Genomic DNA, 17,796 nt, shown 5'->3' with positions numbered 1-17,796 from the left:
GTAATGGATCTTGATAGAGCAAGATTAAGCAATAATGGACTATTCAAGGCAAAAAAAAAAAACCAAAAATATCAATAGGAAATCCAAACGGCCGGTTTGTTGTAGAACATAGTAATATCTTTAAACCATCACGCACGTAAATATCCATCTCCAAATTAGAGCTGGCACAAAAGCCACACAAGCGCTAGAACTCAAAAATATTCGAGGACAAAGGGTATATCTCCCTATCATTGACGCCGGATCACAGTGGCCAACGCCGAATCGTTACAGCTTCGATAGCACAAGACAAAGATAAGGCAAGAAGAAAAAACATGCGAGATTTGAGGGGCCAAACCAAACAGAAAAACAAGATTGGAAACGTACGAAATAAATGATGAGAAGAATAGCTGAAAGAAGAAAGATTAAGTGGAAAAAGAACGGGAGGAAGATGAATCTAGATAAGAAGAGTTAATGCCTTCAATAGCCTCGAATGTCATGCCCTCAGGAAGGGGAGTAAGATTGTCCTCGCTCGACTGAGGATCCTTTTGATCAGCTGATGTTCTCAACTCGGTGTTGCTGGAGGAGTTCATTAACGCAGGTGGGCGCTGATTCATTGAACGGGCTTGCTTTAAGCTGACGGTTTTCTGTTTGTTTGTTGTTTTAACAGGTAGGTTGAGATCACGCTCAATAGTGGCTTTCATCAATGCAGCCATCCACAAACGCCCTTGCTGGAGGGTGTCGACTTGAAAATAATGAACTGCCGGTTTTGTAAACTGTACGGCACGGGGTAAACCGTTTTTGGGGGGAACGAGTTTGAAAATAAAAGGTTGCTCGTCGGAGCCACTTTTCCGCCGGACTTTCTCTGGCTCTTGATCCTGGTTCGGAGATATAGGTTTTGAGTGATTGGAGTTGGTTGGAGATGTGGGTGAAGCTTTCGCCCCAGTTATAGTGGCATGGAAAGACGTTATTGTATCGTTATCTGCACGGAAAACACGATGTGACGAGATATCAATCAGTCCTCTCTCCTCGGTATCGTCTTCTGAATAGTAATAAGAGAGGCGACGGCCACGAAGAACAAATAATCTGGGCTTCCAGGTGGCCATCAGATTTGACGATTTCTTTTTCATCCAGCCATAATAGTCACACCCAATTATCTGCTCCTGAGGCGATTTCTTCTCTAACCCGCGGATATAGGCACTCGTATCCCTCTTTGATTTTCCTCGGTGGGAGGGAGTTTTAGGGGCAAGTAATGATATGCCTGCTTCTGAAGGCCTTGATGAAAGAGGATCCGTCGCTTCAATTTCGGAACTCTTAGATGTGCCCGATGGCGTGGCGGAGTTTGTCCGAGCCGGAGATTTTGGGTAATCTTTTCCCGGAGAGGACGCACTGGAGGCTAGCTGAGCTTTTTCATTTCCCGTCACTGCGTCAGAGATGGCACGTAGCCCAATTGTGCGCCGAAATTTAGGACCCACACTCTTGCTATTAGAAGGTAACGGGGAAGGGTGGCCTGAATTATCTTCCTGTAGTTTCGAATTTAGGGATGACAAAGAGGAGAAAAAGCCTCCTGTAGTATGGCTTGATTGTTCTAAATTAGTAACAGGTGGTGAATGGGATTTATCCTCGACAAACTCATGACGTTGAGCTGCAGCTGGTGGGCTGCCCAATTTGCCAAAGGCTAAGTAAGGAGCGAACTCTTTCAAAGAGTCCACACTACTAAATCGTGAATGTCTTTTGTAATTTCGCAACTTTGCATCATCCGCCGTGCTGGATTGTCTTGACTGGCTCAAACTCCGGCCTTCTGATTCTCGTTTTCTCAAAACATTGCGAGATTTCCGGGAGTCGACTTCGCCGCCAGAGAAATAACCGCGGTCAAATTCAGGGGAGCCATCGGCAACTATGCCCCCTGGAATAGTGGTGTGTCTGTTTGGAATAGGTAACCCCTGGTTTTGAGTAGTCGTGGTCCCCAGCGCTGTGCTTGGCCGCGAATCTGTTGCCGCTTTTCTAGGCCAAGGACGTTCGAAGGGAGAGGATCTCCCATTTGCAAGAGCCATTTTCGGATGGGCAGCCCCCACAGGATTGGTCTTGGTAGGGCCAGCCGATTTCGAGACTTCATCTATCGAGGAATGCCGCTGGTGGTAATTACTTTGTCGAATGAAATCTGGAGAGGGTCTGGACGCGCTGTCACGAGTTCTTGGGCGGCTGAAACTGGTTGTTGGAATTGGGGAAGGGGGTGCCTTTCCTTGGTAGCCTGAAAAAGTGGCCCCCCTGGATTGCCTGGTAACAGGGCCACGCGCTTCGCCAACGCTAGGAATGCGCGGAAGAAATGAAGAGGCTGTTACAGCACGGCTTTGAGAACGGTCGTGCTCTACTGGGGATGCCACGCGTCCCGAATACGTGGAAGTCGACTGTCTAGGTTGTCCGATGCCCTTTGTCTCTTCTTGAAAAGCTTTAATGATATGCCACGTTTTCAGTCGTCGGCCCATGACTCCAAAATCAAAATCTTTCATATATATGAATTCTTGATCCATCTCTAGAAGGACATCACCCGTTATTTCTTGCTCTTTGAAGATTTTGCAGTGCCTAGGATCAACACCGAGCTCGGTTAGGTGATTAGAAACTTGTTGATGGTCCCAGCGTCGGACATCCGCTTCTGTAGGAATCCTGCCCTCTTCTTCGTCTGTTTCGGTGCCATGAATATAAGAAAGACGGTTACCACCATGGCTGCTGTACTCACTGCTGGAATCATTGACACCACGATGCAGCTCTTGCGCAATAACGCTTTGGCGTGGTGTACTAAAATTTGTAATGTGCTCATCAATCACGCTTAGAGTTTCGCTAAGTACCGGGCTGTCTTCTCCGCTTAAATGCGGAACAATGGTCTGATTAATGGTCCTTTGGATTTCAGGCGCCCTTGCAGTGCTGGTCGAAGCGTTTCTAGATAATGGCTGGATCGGGAGCGTCTCTTTCTCATTATTCGGCTCGGTTGAGACAGGAGGACTAGGTTCGGATCCGCCAGCTAATCTTGAGACCTGTGGATTTGTGTTATTAGTCAATATTGAGGAAACCGTCTCCGAACCATGTTGTGGGCTTTCGAATTGCTCAATCGCCGAGGTTTGTGAAGCCGATAGGGCGGCTGTCTTGCCAAGGCTAGGCTGCGATGTGGTATCGGCTGTTGTATAGACTGCATTGCTCTTGTCAGATAACATAGAAGCATAAATGGAGGGTCGTCGTACCTCCTGGAAATAAGCCTGTGCGATTTTCAACCACATGCCGTCCCAGATACCAACCATCGCCAAAACCGTCGTCAAGCTCTAATAACTCTACTTTATCGCCCCGCCGAAGGGTCAATTCATCAGCACCACGCGCATCAAAATTATCTGAGCAAAAAGATTGTTAATATAGTGGTTCAGAAAGAAGCAGGTAGAGCAGCGCCCTAGAATAGTATATACTGACGAACAACGAGTAACAAATCACCGGGCTGAGCCCCTCGTGGGGCTTCCGAAGGCTTAGACATGAAGGCGGCGTCGAAGGGTCCAGTAGATGATAGAGATCGTGGTGAAGATGCGCTGTTTTCAGAGTGGCATTTCGAAAGCGGATAGAAAACAACCCGAGTATAGAGTTAGGTGTAAAGGCGGACAGTTCAGAGACAGCCCGCACTGTTAAAATCCGTGGAAAAATCACCACGCACTGGAGGTCATGGATCTTCCCGTGACCCCAGTCGCCCAGACTTTCAAAAGTAATCGCCGGAGAGGCTATTCAAGTAGAATAGAGACGAGCGTTGTTAACAAAACATAGAGTTAGAATGGTATCGACTGCGGAGGCCTGTACGACATTCGAGGATCAGATGCCGCGCGCTTCGAATTCGCGTCCAGGCCACAGCGGAGTCGGAATGCACGGCTCAATTCCACGCCCAAGCTTCGGTTCGGCTCAACAGGGAACAAAACATCAAAGCGCAGGGGGCCCAGGGTAATTGGAAAGGACACACTAGAGGGAACAGCACTCTGGCAACTATGAAATTCGAATTCGAGGGTGGAGGGAGGATTGCCGTCCCAAAGCAACGTGGGACGACAAGATGAGCGTGGGAATGGGCGGCTTATGTCAGCGCCACCTTATGGAGCGGCGTGGCGAAATGATGATCCGCGCCGCTAGGCTGTTTTCAAGCGGGCGAATGAGACGCGCCTGTAGCCGCTGCCTACCTGTATCGGCACCTTCTTTCACCGCATCAGTACGCCTAAACGTCCACTGATGGGTCTCCAGGCATCCTCTGCGCAACGTTTGCTACAGATCACGGCTCTTGAACGCTATAGCGGCAAGCAGCTGGCATACCCAAGCCACATGCCCCGACATTGTGCCACTAGTCTCTACTAGGTTTCTGCCGAGACCTAGGTGCTATGCTTAGCTTCAGTCCATACTCCATCCATACTATTAAAAGAGCTTGATCAACGTACGGCTTCAAACGAATCGAGGGAAGCTGGCGAAAGACCGACCCGAGACAGATCTCCCTTGCCGTGGATTCATGTCAGTATCGCCTCGCCCTTACCTCTACTGCCCGCACTGCCGCGAGGTACATATTGCGTCTCCCACGCTGACCATCTGGAAGCTCCGTTCTACTAGGATAACTATGCACCTGCAACCAGCCGGACCATGCCTCAAGCCTCTCGCATAAAATCATGAACTCAGAATCGCAACTTTGCCAAAGATGCCTCAGCATTACGCTCCAGCGGTCTCAAAAGCCAATCACCCACCACCGGAGAACGTCGCGCTCCATACAACCGATCTTTCGATATCAACTGCGAATGCAACTGCTAGTAGGTTCCTTGGCGGTAGTCAGAAGTCCTGGCTTCAGAGCTCGCCTACAGCGGTGTCGAATCACTCGTTCCTGCGCGCTGTACACCCCGTGAAGAAGCAGCCTGCTCAAATATCGAGGAATGAGAGTGCTAAACAAATCAACACTGGTTTAGCCCACCTGCCATCGCCACAATCTCCGCCCAATGAAGATCTCTCGTTGCAGAATTCTATTTTAGAATCGGTGCCACAGCCCACCCCACCTTCTGTAGCCCATCAAATGCCCCAGCAGCCTCCTCGATCGATTCCGTCACGATCCCCTTCTATCAATACATCGCATTCCCCAGAATACTCTAACATTCCTACGCCTCATGATATGTTGACAGCTCCTTCACCTGTTTCAAATGTGGAGCCAGAAAATGGAGAACACATAAATGGACGCCCGATAAGTGGCGGTACCTCTACCCTTGCCGCCAAAAATAATGCTGAGCCTGTTGATACAGTGCCATTTTTAAACAGTTTGCCTCAAGAGACAGCTATAAATGGTCACAGTGATACTAGCGAAAACATACCAATTGCACACCAGGCAGCCACCTGCACCCCTGTACTAAGGCCGGAGTACCATGCACCTGCCACACACAGACATAAACGGCTAAGAACTAGCGAAATGAGCAATCTGCACATAACACCTGCCTGCCAAGGAACATCATACTCTGAGTTACCCGCCACACTACCTGTGAATCGTTCCCTGTGTCATAGCAAAAGCAGCCCGAGCTTTCCTGTGCGGGTTAACCCATGCTTCCATGGAATGAATGAAATTCTCCAGGATCTTTATTGCAATCTGGAATTTATCAGACTGCATGCCACACCAACAGAGCGTTCTCGTGTGGATATGCTTCAATCCGTTTGTTACTATAATGATTTCTTTTTCCTTGCTCTCCATCAGGCATTTTGTGTATATGCTACCAAACCAGAATTACTTCAGATTGTTCCAGGCTTTGGTGTAAATCAAATTACTGGATTGCTAATGTTTAAAGATGCGCTATTCCCTCCTGGTCGATATTCCGAGAGCTTTTTGACTTTGTGTAGCGATTTTCCGGCATCATTTTCAGAACTGGTTCGAAACAACCAGATATATACACAGGCTCTAGGAGCTGTTATGTACTGCCTACCATTGATGTCCCAACGCTGGGCACCGTTTCTAAGTGTTATTCTCCAGCGCCGTTATCCACCGCTCATCGACGAGCTAGTATCCAAATTCGGACTTCCATCGTCCCGAATCCGGCTTGCTCTATTCCTTAGATGCTGTGAACTTTTATCCCCGGATCGCAACTCGGAGTGGCTTTCCCGGATAAATACCATTCATTCACAAGATCAAGCTATATACGAAGCAAGACTAGCGAAAGCACAAAGGGGGGAGCTGGTGTCCCCACAAACTGCCCACCAGGAGAACGTGCACATTGCTAGCGATTATACACACGCCATCTCGCTACTCGATAAATCTGCGAAACCAGGAGCTGGGAACACAAATGGGACAATGGCGGCAACGACAAATATACCCCCTCCACCCCCTGCTGCTGCGTTTCCTACATCTACTGCTTCATTTGCCAATATGCCAAATGCGAGTCCCCTGACGGCTAGCTTTCCCCAGTCGCCTGGAGCCGCTCAGTTCTTTCATGCCCCACATCCCCAGCCCAGGGCGATGCCTGCACCAATAACTCGAATCCAACAGGCTACGCAGCCCCCTGGCAATTCCATGATGCACCAAATAAATTCTCCTCAAGTCCACAATATTCCTCAGCAAAGCCATGGTACATTTTCTCTTCAACCCCAAGCCCAAATACCAGCCCAAAATAGGAATCCGAACGCCCCTCAATTTCAGCCCCCTATCCGTGGTTACTTTCGGCAAAGCCCGAGAATACTTGCCCCACAAACACAACCGCGCGCTTTTGGTAACCATGTGTATACAACACCGCACAGTACTCCAACATCACCCCAACACCCCCCCCACTTTCAACTTTCTGGTTATCAGCACACACTACCCTTACCACCCTCTACATTACCATCTAACATTCCAGTATCTAACGCCATCAATATTCCTGTTCCAAGACAGGCACAGCATCAAATCCAGACTCCTTTACAGTCATCCTTCACACACCAAAGCCCACAGATAGCGCCAATTACAACATTACTTCCTCGCCCTGGGGCTCGTGTACCAGAATTAGCGTATCCTAACCCTTATTTAATCGGCCTCCATCAGATGGACCTAAGAGTTGGGACTCGTGAGCTGATTGACCCTAAAGATGATGATGACGACTCAAAGCATCTTTTGATTTACTTCCAGACTTTTGCTATTCGCCCGTTTTGCATTGGAATTGTGCATTCAAACTTCTCCTACGAATTACATCTCACGCAAAATGACTTTAAGAAGCTCCCAGCGAAGATACCCACATCACAGTACGGATATCCGATACTTGGCTATATTTCAGGTACCCATACATATCAATTGAGATGTGTTCGACTGGATTCGCCAACACAACAGCTAGCCGACCAAGAGTGGGCGACAGCGGATTGTTGTTGGCCAGTGGCTATTTATATCCATATCAACGACGTGGAACATTTTGCGCGTCGCAAGTTCCACCATGGAAAGGATTTACCTCTTGATATAACTGGCTCTCTCAAGCAGGGTGGTAATAAGATCAAGATAACTATTTTACGAACCGAAGATGAGTGCAACAAGTTATTCTATTCAATTGGTGTTGAGATACTTCAGAGTATTTCGCGTGGGTCCGCCCGAAATTCCGTCGAAATCTTGTCTAAATCGGCTTCAATCAACCAAATTATGCAACGCCTCAATGCCCCAGTAGTCGACGATGAAATTTCCATTGTCGATGACTATATTGCTATTAACCTGATCGACCCTTTTACGGCGCGTATATTCGAAACCCCCGTTCGTGGTAGATTCTGCTCTCATCTTGAATGCTTCGATCTAGACACCTTTCTCAATACTCGCATGATGAAGGTTTCAAAAGGGCAGAACATGGCAGGTCACTGGAAATGCCCAATTTGCAGCAGAGACGCACGGCCTAAATCGCTTCTGATTGACGAGTTTCTTCTGGATGTTCGATCTCAATTAGCATTAAACAACAGACTTGATGATGCAAAGGCGATAACTGTGAGAAAAGATGGCTTGTGGACTCCAAAATATGAGCAGATTAATGCTACAACAAACGGACTGGGAACATCATCTCGCTGCGAGGAAGATACTGTGCGAAAAGTTGAAGCGCCGTCAAGAAGCACACCATCTCTGCTCACGAGGAAGCCAACGCCGCAAGTGATCGAAATTGATTAACATTTTTATCTGTTACATATTCTCAAATCAGATTATTTTAGCGACTCCTTCCACAGCATTTCTCCGAATACCTCGCCGTGTCATTGCATTGTTACACTTCCACCTAGTAGTACTGGGTACATGCATACCTGAAATTCGAGCGTTGGTGTTCCTCTTTACCCGGGTTTTAGGGTGTGAATTGTTTATATTCTTGGGTATAACCGAATTATTGAACAAGGGCTGAGATCTATGTCCTAATGCGTGGGATATAGTTGAACCAAACTCAAGTCCAGTTCCTATGGACTACGTGGGTGTTGTTGTCTTGCAATGTGTTGTTTTCACTTCTTTGTTTTTAAGCGATACCAAGCCTCTTTTTTTGCCTGAATCTTTTGATGACGGCCTATATCCGCGATTAACTTTCCACAAAGCGATGAAATTGTTGCTTGAAGAAGATACCCTCCACAATATTATTGAATACATCCGTCTAATAATTCTTTCAATTTTGAATATAACAAAAGATGTCCTTTTAAGTATCAAGGTAAATATATATAGCAACTAGTTGATACCAGAAAGTATTGTAATTGTTATTAGTATATAAAAAAGCCTAAAAGGAGTCATAAACCTGAGAGAGCGCTTAAGTACTTGCAAATAATACTTCAAGGGCATTGTCGTATGCTTCATAAATTTCACGACGTCCATCCTACTTTTGATCACCCTCAGCTTCTTACCTGCCGTGCATGCTTCACCAGATTTTCGATAACACCATTATACGCCTCCTTCTCGCCTAACTGCCCGTCCCTCTTTTTAAGCCAATACTGCAGCACCTCGCTTGCTCGCGCGGTCATGTCTTCCAAATTTTGAACATGCTGCTGCATTTCAGTATCAGTTAATCCATCTAGAGCGGCATCAGTGGTATCACATAATCGCCGAACGGCAGATAAGTCCAGCTCCGGCGGTGCTTGCTGTCCACGTCGACGGCGAGGAGGGCGGTTGTGAGACCCAGAGCGGCGTGCATCAGTGGAAGTGGATGAACGGGTTTGATCACCGTCTTTGTGTGGTTTTTTAGGGTGAGTGCGGGGTTGTCCAGACGTATCATATGATTGTCGGTTTGTGCTATCGGTTATAGAAGGTAAAACTAGTTTTTTCTGCTTAGAAGCAGGAAGAATTTCATCAAGGTCAACAGGAACTCCGAGGGAGACAAGGAAGAGTCGGCGGATACGAGATTTAGTCCAGTTAGGCGGCTGGAGAGGAGGTGGTGCGACTAGTTGCGACCATAGTGATAGGGAGCGTTCAGTGTTGAAAATAGCAGTGGAATCAGGGATTTCATCAACAGGAGGTAAAGTGGAAGAATCTACAGATCTGGGAAAGAGTGTATCGAGGTGGTCAGAGGTAGCTGTGAGGAGATCTGATAAAGAGCGGAGGGAGTTGAAATCTAAAGGAGGAGGCTACATTGATTCAGTTAGTATTTAAGTTCTTTTTAGCCGTCAAAGTGGACATTGACTTGTACAATGGTTATGTCAATTTGGATAGCAGGTCACTCACAGTTGACAGGGGAGAGGTGTCTTCCGTAGATGAAAAGCTGGTGCGAGTTTGATCGAGAGTCGCTTCTTCAAACCCATCATCAAAGTCACCAAAATCATCATGCTCGGCATCATCTCCTCCCTCCTTGAAATCGTCAAACTCGTCTCCAAAATGAGCAACATTCTCAGAAACCCCATTCGGAGCTTCACCACCAGCCGGCTCGACTTCTAGGTCTAATTGCGTAGGCGAGGCTCTATGTTCGGGCAACAAAGTTGGCTCTGGTTCGTCAATCGTCCTTCTAGAGCGTGGTATATGGGGTAAATAACTTACCATCTGAGTCTTGCACTATTTCCACAACATCCGGGAGCGCGTCACTAGGCTTTCGTTTATGTGCTGTGAAAGAGGCTGGGGATAGAGGCCTTTGAGGTGGAGAATCGATACGTGACACTTTCGTCTCAGGGACAGAAGAATCGGCTGGGTTTGAATCTTCGGGAGAATCCTGCAATAAATCGGAACGGAACTCCCCAGCCTTATAAACGAAATCTGGAACAGCATCCATTTTACGCTGCTCATATGCTGGAGTACCAGGTTCGTCTCCGTATCTAGTATCATCCGGATCAACTTTCTCGAGTACAGTGCGCGGGATCGCAAGGCGATCCAGAACGGTGCCTGGGTTGGGCCCCTTCACCTGGGGCGAGGGGGTCTGAATACGTGATCCAGTCTGCGGTCGGCCTTCAGAAGCGTCTGAAAAATGATCGTCCTCGCTGTCAACGCCTAGAATCCCAGAAATCAGTCAAAGCCGGCATTAACGCAACTTGTCTGTTGCCCCTGAGGGCGTACCGGATTCCAGTGCACCAGGGTCCTCCAGCTCCACGCCCTTTGGAGGAGGCTCCAGGAGAATACTGGGAGATCGAGACTTGATGGGCTCGGCCATCTCTCAGGAAGAAGCACAAAACAGCGGTGTGGCTAGGTGGAAGAGCCAGAGCAACGGGCGGGAATTCCAGGTCTGTTATTCCGTATGGCATGACGAGAGAAGACGATGGAAGAAGCCGTTGGCCGCCTACAAGACCGATCTAGACCGTGGAAACAGCGATACGCTGCGGGCGCAGGGCGCAGCGGGAACCAGGCGTAATATACGTAATCTATGGTATGTCAAATACGCATCGTGGGCTTTGAGGTGAGCTTCAAACAAACCAGCTGCTGCTGCAGCGATTGTCACCATCACTAGCGACATAGCTCTGTCTCTGGCTTGTACCTGTTCGCGGACTCAAGAAACAAAGCTGCGCGTGATTTTTGCAATATTTTCACGCTCTGCACTGGTTATGCGGCACTAGGCCCTCTACAGGATTTGCATCGCGTACTCCATACCCAGCCTGAGGTCTGAAGCCCAACATTAATTCCCTTCAAAACAACTCGCTAATTTCTATATCCGCCGACAGACACGATAGTGTTAAAGTCGATGGCGAACCCATTCAAATTCGGAACGCCGACTACGACGAGCGGCGCTTCCGGCACCCCTACAACTTCGCTGTTTGGGCAAAACACTACAGGCTCGTCTGGAGGCGGTGGAATATTTGGCAATGTTGGTTCAGCGCAGACAGCACCAGGCGGCTCCAAGCCCTTGTTTTCAACCGCTGCATCTGGTCAACCTAGCTCTTTATTCGGACAGGCCACCTCCACTACTCCGTCATTTTCTCTGAAGCCCGCAGATTCGTCGTCAACCCCGTCTCCGTTTGGCGCTGCACCAAACAAGGCTGCAGACCCTGCAACATCAGGAGCGCCAAAAGCTGGAAGTCTCTTTGGAGATTTTGGGAAGCCAAAAGTCACCTCATCACCGTTCGGCAGTGCAACTCCAGCACCTACCGGCGGCGCTTTGTTCGGAAATATATCAACAACTCCAGCAGGCCCACCTCCGGCAAGCTCTGCTGGCAAGGCACCATCTCTTTTTAGCCAACCTTCACAGAGCACTACCGCACCCGCCAGCCTCTTTGGAGCTAAGCCTACCCCAACTACCACAGCGGCATCAACGGCACCTGCGACTGCCCCAGGTTCTACATTATTCGGTGGAGCTGCTACAAAGGGGCCCAGCACGGCTATGTTTGGCTCAGGCACACCTTTCGGTCAAGCTCCTGGAGATAAGGAAGCTGTTAATACCCAGGCACCCAAAGCGGATCCGAAACCAAATCTGTTCGGTGGTCCTGCAGCCACACCCTCTACTGCTCCACAATCAGGAGGGTCTTTATTTGGAACCCCTACTACTACTACAGTAGAAAAACCGGCACAGAATCTTTTTGGATCTACCCCCTCAGGAGCACTCACTACGACTCGCCCGGCCACTGCTGGTAACCTGTTTGGGCAGGCTGCTCCGAAAACATCTAGTGCAAATGAAACCATCGCAGCGCCGGCAGCAACGACAGCGCCACAAGCCCCAACACCGTCTTTATTTTCCGCCCCCAAACTTCCTGATGCTACATCAGCTGCACCCAAACCTGGAGCTCCTGCAGCAGCTGCTGCTGCGCCCGCCACAAGCATACCGCTCACTACCACTGCCCCGATTACTGCTGCCGCTGGAGCTACAGTTGCTCCGTCTACTGGCGTAGCCGCCACGGCTAGTACCACAGCACTAGGTGCTTCCACTGCGGGACCTGTCCCCTTGGCACAATCCCGGTTAAAGAACAAAACCATGGACGAGATCATCACCCGATGGGCTACGGATTTGACAAAATACCAGAAAGAGTTTCAAGAGCAGGCTGAGCAAGTTGTAGAATGGGACCGCATGCTGGTAGAAAACTCGTCAAAAGTTCAAAAACTGTACGGAAATACGGTGGATGCGGAGAGAGCTACGCAAGAAGTCGAACGGCAGTTGGCCGCCGTTGAAGGGCAGCAAGAAGAACTTGGCTCTTGGCTCGATAGGTATGAACAAGAGGTTGAAACACTGCTGTCTAAACAAGTTGGAGTTGGAGATTCGCTCCAAGGGCCAGATCAAGAACGAGAGAGAACGTAAGTGCGCACCTTCACATGAACCCCGCCAGTAAGACTAATTTCTGGCAGCTACAAACTTGCGGAGCGCTTGTCTGAACGGCTCAATGATATGGGTCAAGACCTGAGTAGCATGATAGAAGAAGTCAACTCTGCATCCGCAAATCTGAGCAAAACCACAAAATCAGACGAGCCGGTATGTGATGGACATTAACGCATTTCACTCCTTATCCATGCTCTTAACATAACGGTGTCATGTTACTTACCATACTTCACAGATCTCCCAAATTGTTCGCATTCTCAATTCCCACCTCTCGCAGTTACAGCTTATCGACCAAGGAACCGCAGCATTACGTGCAAAAATTAGCTCGACGCAGCAATCTGGCTCTTCACTGAGCGGACTTCAAAGTCAGTATGGTGGAACGCCTGGCAGTGTAAGTGGAGGTGCCGCTGAAGACTTCTATCGCGTGTATATGGGCCGACGGCGATAAATGATATCAACTATCCGTATGCGTACTCGGAAAATAGACTTGGCCTGTATCGCCTCTTATCTTTTTTTTTCTGTTTGATATTTATCTTATCGCTGTTTGAGCAAATATGATCATTGAGAGATTGTGGGAATGTCATTACACTGGGTTTCTCTGGGCTAGGGGTCTCTATTTTAATGAAAAATGAGGTTGTAGTACGGAATAATCTGTACTTTGAGTTCTACTTGGTGTTTTATTTCAGAGATAAGGTAAAGGTAAGCTGCTAAATCTGCAACAAGTAGTATGCAGGCAATCAAAGGATGTAAGCGTATAACGGGAGCTCTTAAAAGGCTTCCGTAAACCGCGGAGTACAGATTGCTACATGGTTTTAGTTTCAATTGGAATAACATGCACAGGGCTATATACACGTCACATCAGAACTTGAGGAATGATCTTCAATTCTTCGCTTAAAAGCAACGATATGAAATTGAAATCAAAGATTCGTTCATGAACAGGAGAGTGGAGAGAAAGGCCACTAGGCTGCGATTCAATTCGATGTGGTTTGAAAGAGTCTCGTAAAGTTCATTTCTAGGGAACGGAACTCGACTTAATGTTGTTCGCCGCCTTGGCTGCGAGTGAGCTCGTCACTGTAGTAGAGACATCCATTGGTTAGTAAACTATCAATTGAGAGCAACTGCATGGATGTAGAAATTAGGGATAACATACATGTGGGCATCAAGCTCATCAAGATGTTGGCGCTGTTGCTTCAACTTCTCTTTAAGAAGGCGGAGCCTGTTGTGAACAAAAATTAGCTATCGATCTAGTATACCTCAGGCTGAGAAAGGCATCTCGAGGCCTAAGAGACAAAAATTTACAGACATACTTTTCGATTTCCTTTTGCCTAATGAAAAGATTCTCCTGTGCGGACTCCTTCTTGGTCCAAGCGTCACTATAATTCGCATCAGCAGTTAGGTCGATTGTGTGAGAAAAGCATTTCAACTTGTGTCTAATACGAACCCCGATTGAAGACCACCCGATCGTGGGGCGCCGGTGTCACCTTCACCCATTCTTGCGGCGGCAACAGAGAAAGATCTGTAGGCAGGCAGCCTGCTTGCTTGAGCGAGTTTAACGATAGAGGTGCGGAGCATCGTTGCAGTGGTGTAGAGGATGTGTGGAGACAAAGAGAGGAAAACGGGGCAACTAAATCACGGAACAGACGTTAAATTTAAGCTGCAGGCTATCGTGTATGAAAGGAGAATTCTTACCGGGAACTTGTGATAATCGAGCTTTGTAGGCGTGTATGGGCTGACGTTCGGCTTGGGAGGCAAAGCTGTTGTTTGGTGGTGACAAACACTGATTCGCGCTAATACGTAAAGGGACTAGCTTAGAGTGACCGAGTTATCATGTGACTGACGATGACGCCATGCTCCCTGGAGACGATTGTGGGCTGAGCGGCCAGTTGGCAGCAGTACATATGGGGTAGTACGGGGTAGTCATGGACATAGGTGCATTGGTAAATGATGGTCTGGTGCAGCGGTCCAATATTCGAAGGGAGGATGTGGGCCGTTTTCTATATGGATTCATTTCTGGCGGCGTTATTAGCAGGTGTATTGCATTTCCCCAGAGTTTGGCATCCGGTGTCAAACATTAATGTTACTAAACTAGGAGAGAGAAGTCATTTCTTTATGTGGATGCTGTGGATAATTATCTGCGCATTCTAAAGTATGCAAAGCCTAATTTCAATAGTATACACGCTGTCAAGCAGCCTGAAAATGGGGGCTGATCACCCTTCACCAGCCAGAGACTAACCCGTAAATAGACATGCATGGGCAAGGACTGAGTCATAAAGTGTTCGCGTGCTATATCTGCGGGTGTCTTGCGTGAACTGCATTGTCTGGCAGGCGACGCGTTGAGAGATGAGACCTGGAACGTTTCAGCGGCTCGATTTACCGAAAAGCAGTCTCGAAATAGACTGCGCCAGTTTCTCCCGGCAAGGGCGACTGCGTGACACCCAATCCAGCAGTGCAAAAACTACTCGGCTAGCAACTGATTTAATATTACACAGAAAATAGGGGTTCTGCAGGCCGATCCAGAACTCTGAAAGCGCATTTCAAGGGCCCTGCCATGAATAGGCTGGAATCCAGTCGCCAAAATGTGTAGAAAGGCTCGTCTAAGACAGCATGTTCATCTCTGGCCGCGATATCTGAAGTGAAGCGCCGCGAGCTGGCTTTGACAGCAACCAAGAAGCGGTCGCCGGTCACGACCTCGCCTTGACCAGGCGCGCGCTAAACCGCATCGGGACTCCCGACGTTCGCTGGCACGGCCGCTGATTGGCGGTGGGCATCCGTTACCTAAGCAGGCGCCTCTGGCTGTGCGCCCAACGGCGCTAGGCCCAAAGCAGCACACCACCCAAAACATCTCCGCCTCCCCTTTGGCGTATTATTGTCAACCTCCTCCAACAAAACCTCATCTGCTTCCACCATCTTCCATTCCCTCCTCTTCGTCAACAACGCCAACGCTTCATCGTCAATCACACATACTTTTCTGCTCCTGTCGACTTACTTCTCGTGTCGCTCCCGCTTGCTACATTAATCATACCCGCCTTCGCCGGCCTCTTTTCCTCTTTTTTAGGTAGGTCAATCTCTTGATTTCTGCGGGCCCAGGATACCATGACACCTCCACCATGGCCCCTTGAGGCACCCTGTCTTCATCGCCATCTCCCTGCTGTCGATTTCCCTAATTCCCAGGTCGCATATGCCCTTCCTTTTTGTTGTTCATTCTATCCTCTTGAAATGTGTTGCCCATTTTCCCCTTGGCTCTTCTCCTCACAGCCGCTTGCACCCAGACCGGGGTACCCGCACATGTCACCACCACCCGGCAAATGACCACCACTAAATACTTAACAACCCCTACTCGCATCTGCTGTTGCCTTTTTTTTTTCCCCACTCATATCTCCTATGTGCGTCGCGCGATGCGTTGATGTCGCCCCCTTTCGTCGCTGTCGTTCGATTACCCCTCTTTTCTTCACGTCATCGCCCTTGACCAGAATCTCGCGTACTGGCTTTCAAACTCCCTTTGGATTCAAATACTGACGCTATCGGCCGCAGACGTCTCAGTTCACCATGGGTATCGAAGATGCCGTTTACCTCGCCAAGCTCGCTGAGCAGGCTGAGCGTTACGAAGGTCCGTACCGCGTCCTCCCTTCTCTCCAGACACATTGCAATATTGACATGCCCCTACAGAAATGGTAAACAATATGAAAGTTGTTGCTTCCGCTGATAAAGAGCTTTCTGTTGAGGAGCGCAATCTTCTTTCTGTTGCCTATAAGAACGTCATTGGCGCTCGCCGGGCTTCTTGGAGAATTGTCACTTCTATTGAGCAGAAGGAGGAATCGAAAGGCAACGAGGCACAAGTGGTTCTTATCAAGGAATACCGCCAAAAGATCGAATCTGAACTTGCTGGTATTTGCGAGGATATCTTGGAAGTTCTTGATAAACATTTGATCCCTTCTGCCCAAAGCGGCGAATCGAAAGTTTTCTACCATAAGATGTAAGACTACCCCGTATTTCCCATTACTTATCCCCTCGAACATACGGCTGACACATCTACAGGAAGGGTGACTATCACCGTTATCTTGCCGAATTCGCTCTTGGCGATCGCCGCAAGAAGTCTGCAGATAACTCTCTCGAGGCCTACAAGAACGCCACTGAGGTTGCACAGACTGACCTGGCTCCTACTCACCCCATTCGCTTGGGCCTTGCTCTGAACTTCTCCGTTTTCTATTATGAAATCCTGAACTCCCCTGACCAGGCTTGCCATCTTGCCAAGCAGGCTTTTGATGATGCCATTGCTGGTATGTGTGCGAATTTTTGCATTATTACTTGGCATTGCGGCTAACAGCTTTGCTTAGAACTTGATACCCTGAGCGAGGAGAGCTACAAGGACTCCACGCTTATCATGCAGTTGCTCAGAGACAACTTAGTAAGTCCACCTAGTTCAGTCTGTGATGGTGTGCGCGACGGTTGTGACTAACATGATGACCCCAAGACCCTCTGGACTTCCTCTGAAGCCGAGCCAGCGCCTGAGTCTGCGGCTGCCCCAGCGACAACCTCAGATCAACCCAAGGAAAGCACCCCTGCTGAGGAGCCCAAGGCTGCCGAGTAAACGGGCAGGTAGGAGGAAATGTTTTCTAGATCGGGCGGTATACAGGGAGCACCGGATCTGTTTGTCACTTTGCTTGCTTCAAGTGTTTTCCTCCCTTCATTTTCCCGGTCTTTTTCTCGAGAAGTTTATTTGCAGCCGACGGAGTCCGACGGGATTATTGTGTGTGGATTGTCATTAGGACGCATCCAAAAACAACAACAAAATTAGTTCGACAGTGGTAGAAACGGAAGTACGCACTCAATAGTTCTAATGCCCCCCAGCAACCCCCCTTTTGTGGCTCTCCTCCCTTGAGTCGGGGCGAGCATCGACCAGGGGGCTGCCGGCGATCAAAATAGATGTATGTATGTACCAAAGGTCCCGGGGAGTTGTTGTCGTTTTCTGTTTCCGCAATGCAATTTTTAATCACAAACATCAACATCTGCCTGGCCGTGGTTGGCCGGCTCGCGTCACGACAGAGCACGGCGACGGCCACTGGTAAAGTACATTTCGTAGGATCAAGTAGGCCATGGCCGCATATCCCACGTGCGGGGGGGGGGGGGGGGGGGGGCGCGGGGGGCGCAAAGAGGCTTC

At 48.8% G+C, this 17,796-nt stretch overlaps 6 protein-coding genes across 6 annotated transcripts; 3 read left to right on the top strand and 3 right to left on the bottom strand.

The window, feature by feature from the left end:
* Nucleotides 1-401: 401 nt before the first annotated feature.
* Nucleotides 402-3,493, bottom strand: BOI2 (polar growth protein; the record flags this gene model as incomplete). The annotated part of the gene is made up of 3 exons (XM_049250346.1): nucleotides 402-3,160; nucleotides 3,213-3,356; nucleotides 3,433-3,493. 3 exons carry the CDS (start codon nucleotides 3,491-3,493, stop codon nucleotides 402-404), a joined length of 2,964 nt encoding a protein of 987 aa, XP_049110706.1.
* A 1,185-nt stretch (nucleotides 3,494-4,678) lies between these two features.
* On the top strand, nucleotides 4,679-8,116 carry LOZ57_001253 (uncharacterized protein; the record flags this gene model as incomplete). Its single annotated transcript, XM_049250345.1, has 1 exon — nucleotides 4,679-8,116. The coding sequence occupies one exon, from the start codon at nucleotides 4,679-4,681 to the stop codon at nucleotides 8,114-8,116; it is 3,438 nt and encodes a 1,145-aa protein (XP_049110705.1).
* A 695-nt stretch (nucleotides 8,117-8,811) lies between these two features.
* On the bottom strand, nucleotides 8,812-10,550 carry LOZ57_001252 (uncharacterized protein; the record flags this gene model as incomplete). The annotated part of the gene is made up of 4 exons (XM_049250344.1): nucleotides 8,812-9,540; nucleotides 9,638-9,894; nucleotides 9,947-10,390; nucleotides 10,457-10,550. 4 exons carry the CDS (start codon nucleotides 10,548-10,550, stop codon nucleotides 8,812-8,814), a joined length of 1,524 nt encoding a protein of 507 aa, XP_049110704.1.
* Nucleotides 10,551-11,075: 525 nt separating this feature from the next.
* NSP1 (FG-nucleoporin nsp1) lies at nucleotides 11,076-13,086 on the top strand (the record flags this gene model as incomplete). The annotated part of the gene is made up of 3 exons (XM_049250343.1): nucleotides 11,076-12,616; nucleotides 12,668-12,791; nucleotides 12,874-13,086. 3 exons carry the CDS (start codon nucleotides 11,076-11,078, stop codon nucleotides 13,084-13,086), a joined length of 1,878 nt encoding a protein of 625 aa, XP_049110703.1.
* A 656-nt stretch (nucleotides 13,087-13,742) lies between these two features.
* Nucleotides 13,743-14,129, bottom strand: INH1 (ATPase inhibitor; the record flags this gene model as incomplete). The annotated part of the gene is made up of 3 exons (XM_049250342.1): nucleotides 13,743-13,854; nucleotides 13,946-14,011; nucleotides 14,080-14,129. The coding sequence occupies 3 exons, from the start codon at nucleotides 14,127-14,129 to the stop codon at nucleotides 13,743-13,745; spliced, it is 228 nt and encodes a 75-aa protein (XP_049110702.1).
* A 2,055-nt stretch (nucleotides 14,130-16,184) lies between these two features.
* Nucleotides 16,185-17,226, top strand: BMH1 (14-3-3 protein; the record flags this gene model as incomplete). The annotated part of the gene is made up of 5 exons (XM_049250341.1): nucleotides 16,185-16,245; nucleotides 16,305-16,611; nucleotides 16,674-16,915; nucleotides 16,973-17,043; nucleotides 17,110-17,226. 5 exons carry the CDS (start codon nucleotides 16,185-16,187, stop codon nucleotides 17,224-17,226), a joined length of 798 nt encoding a protein of 265 aa, XP_049110701.1.
* Nucleotides 17,227-17,796: the final 570 nt, after the last annotated feature.

This window comes from Ophidiomyces ophidiicola (assembly GCF_022830035.1).
Source record: "Ophidiomyces ophidiicola strain CBS 122913 chromosome Unknown scaffold_3, whole genome shotgun sequence".
Taxonomy (NCBI): domain Eukaryota; kingdom Fungi; phylum Ascomycota; class Eurotiomycetes; order Onygenales; family Onygenaceae; genus Ophidiomyces; species Ophidiomyces ophidiicola.
The sequence above is the reverse complement of the archived record's forward strand: the minus strand, read 5'-3'. Positions and strand labels throughout refer to the sequence as shown.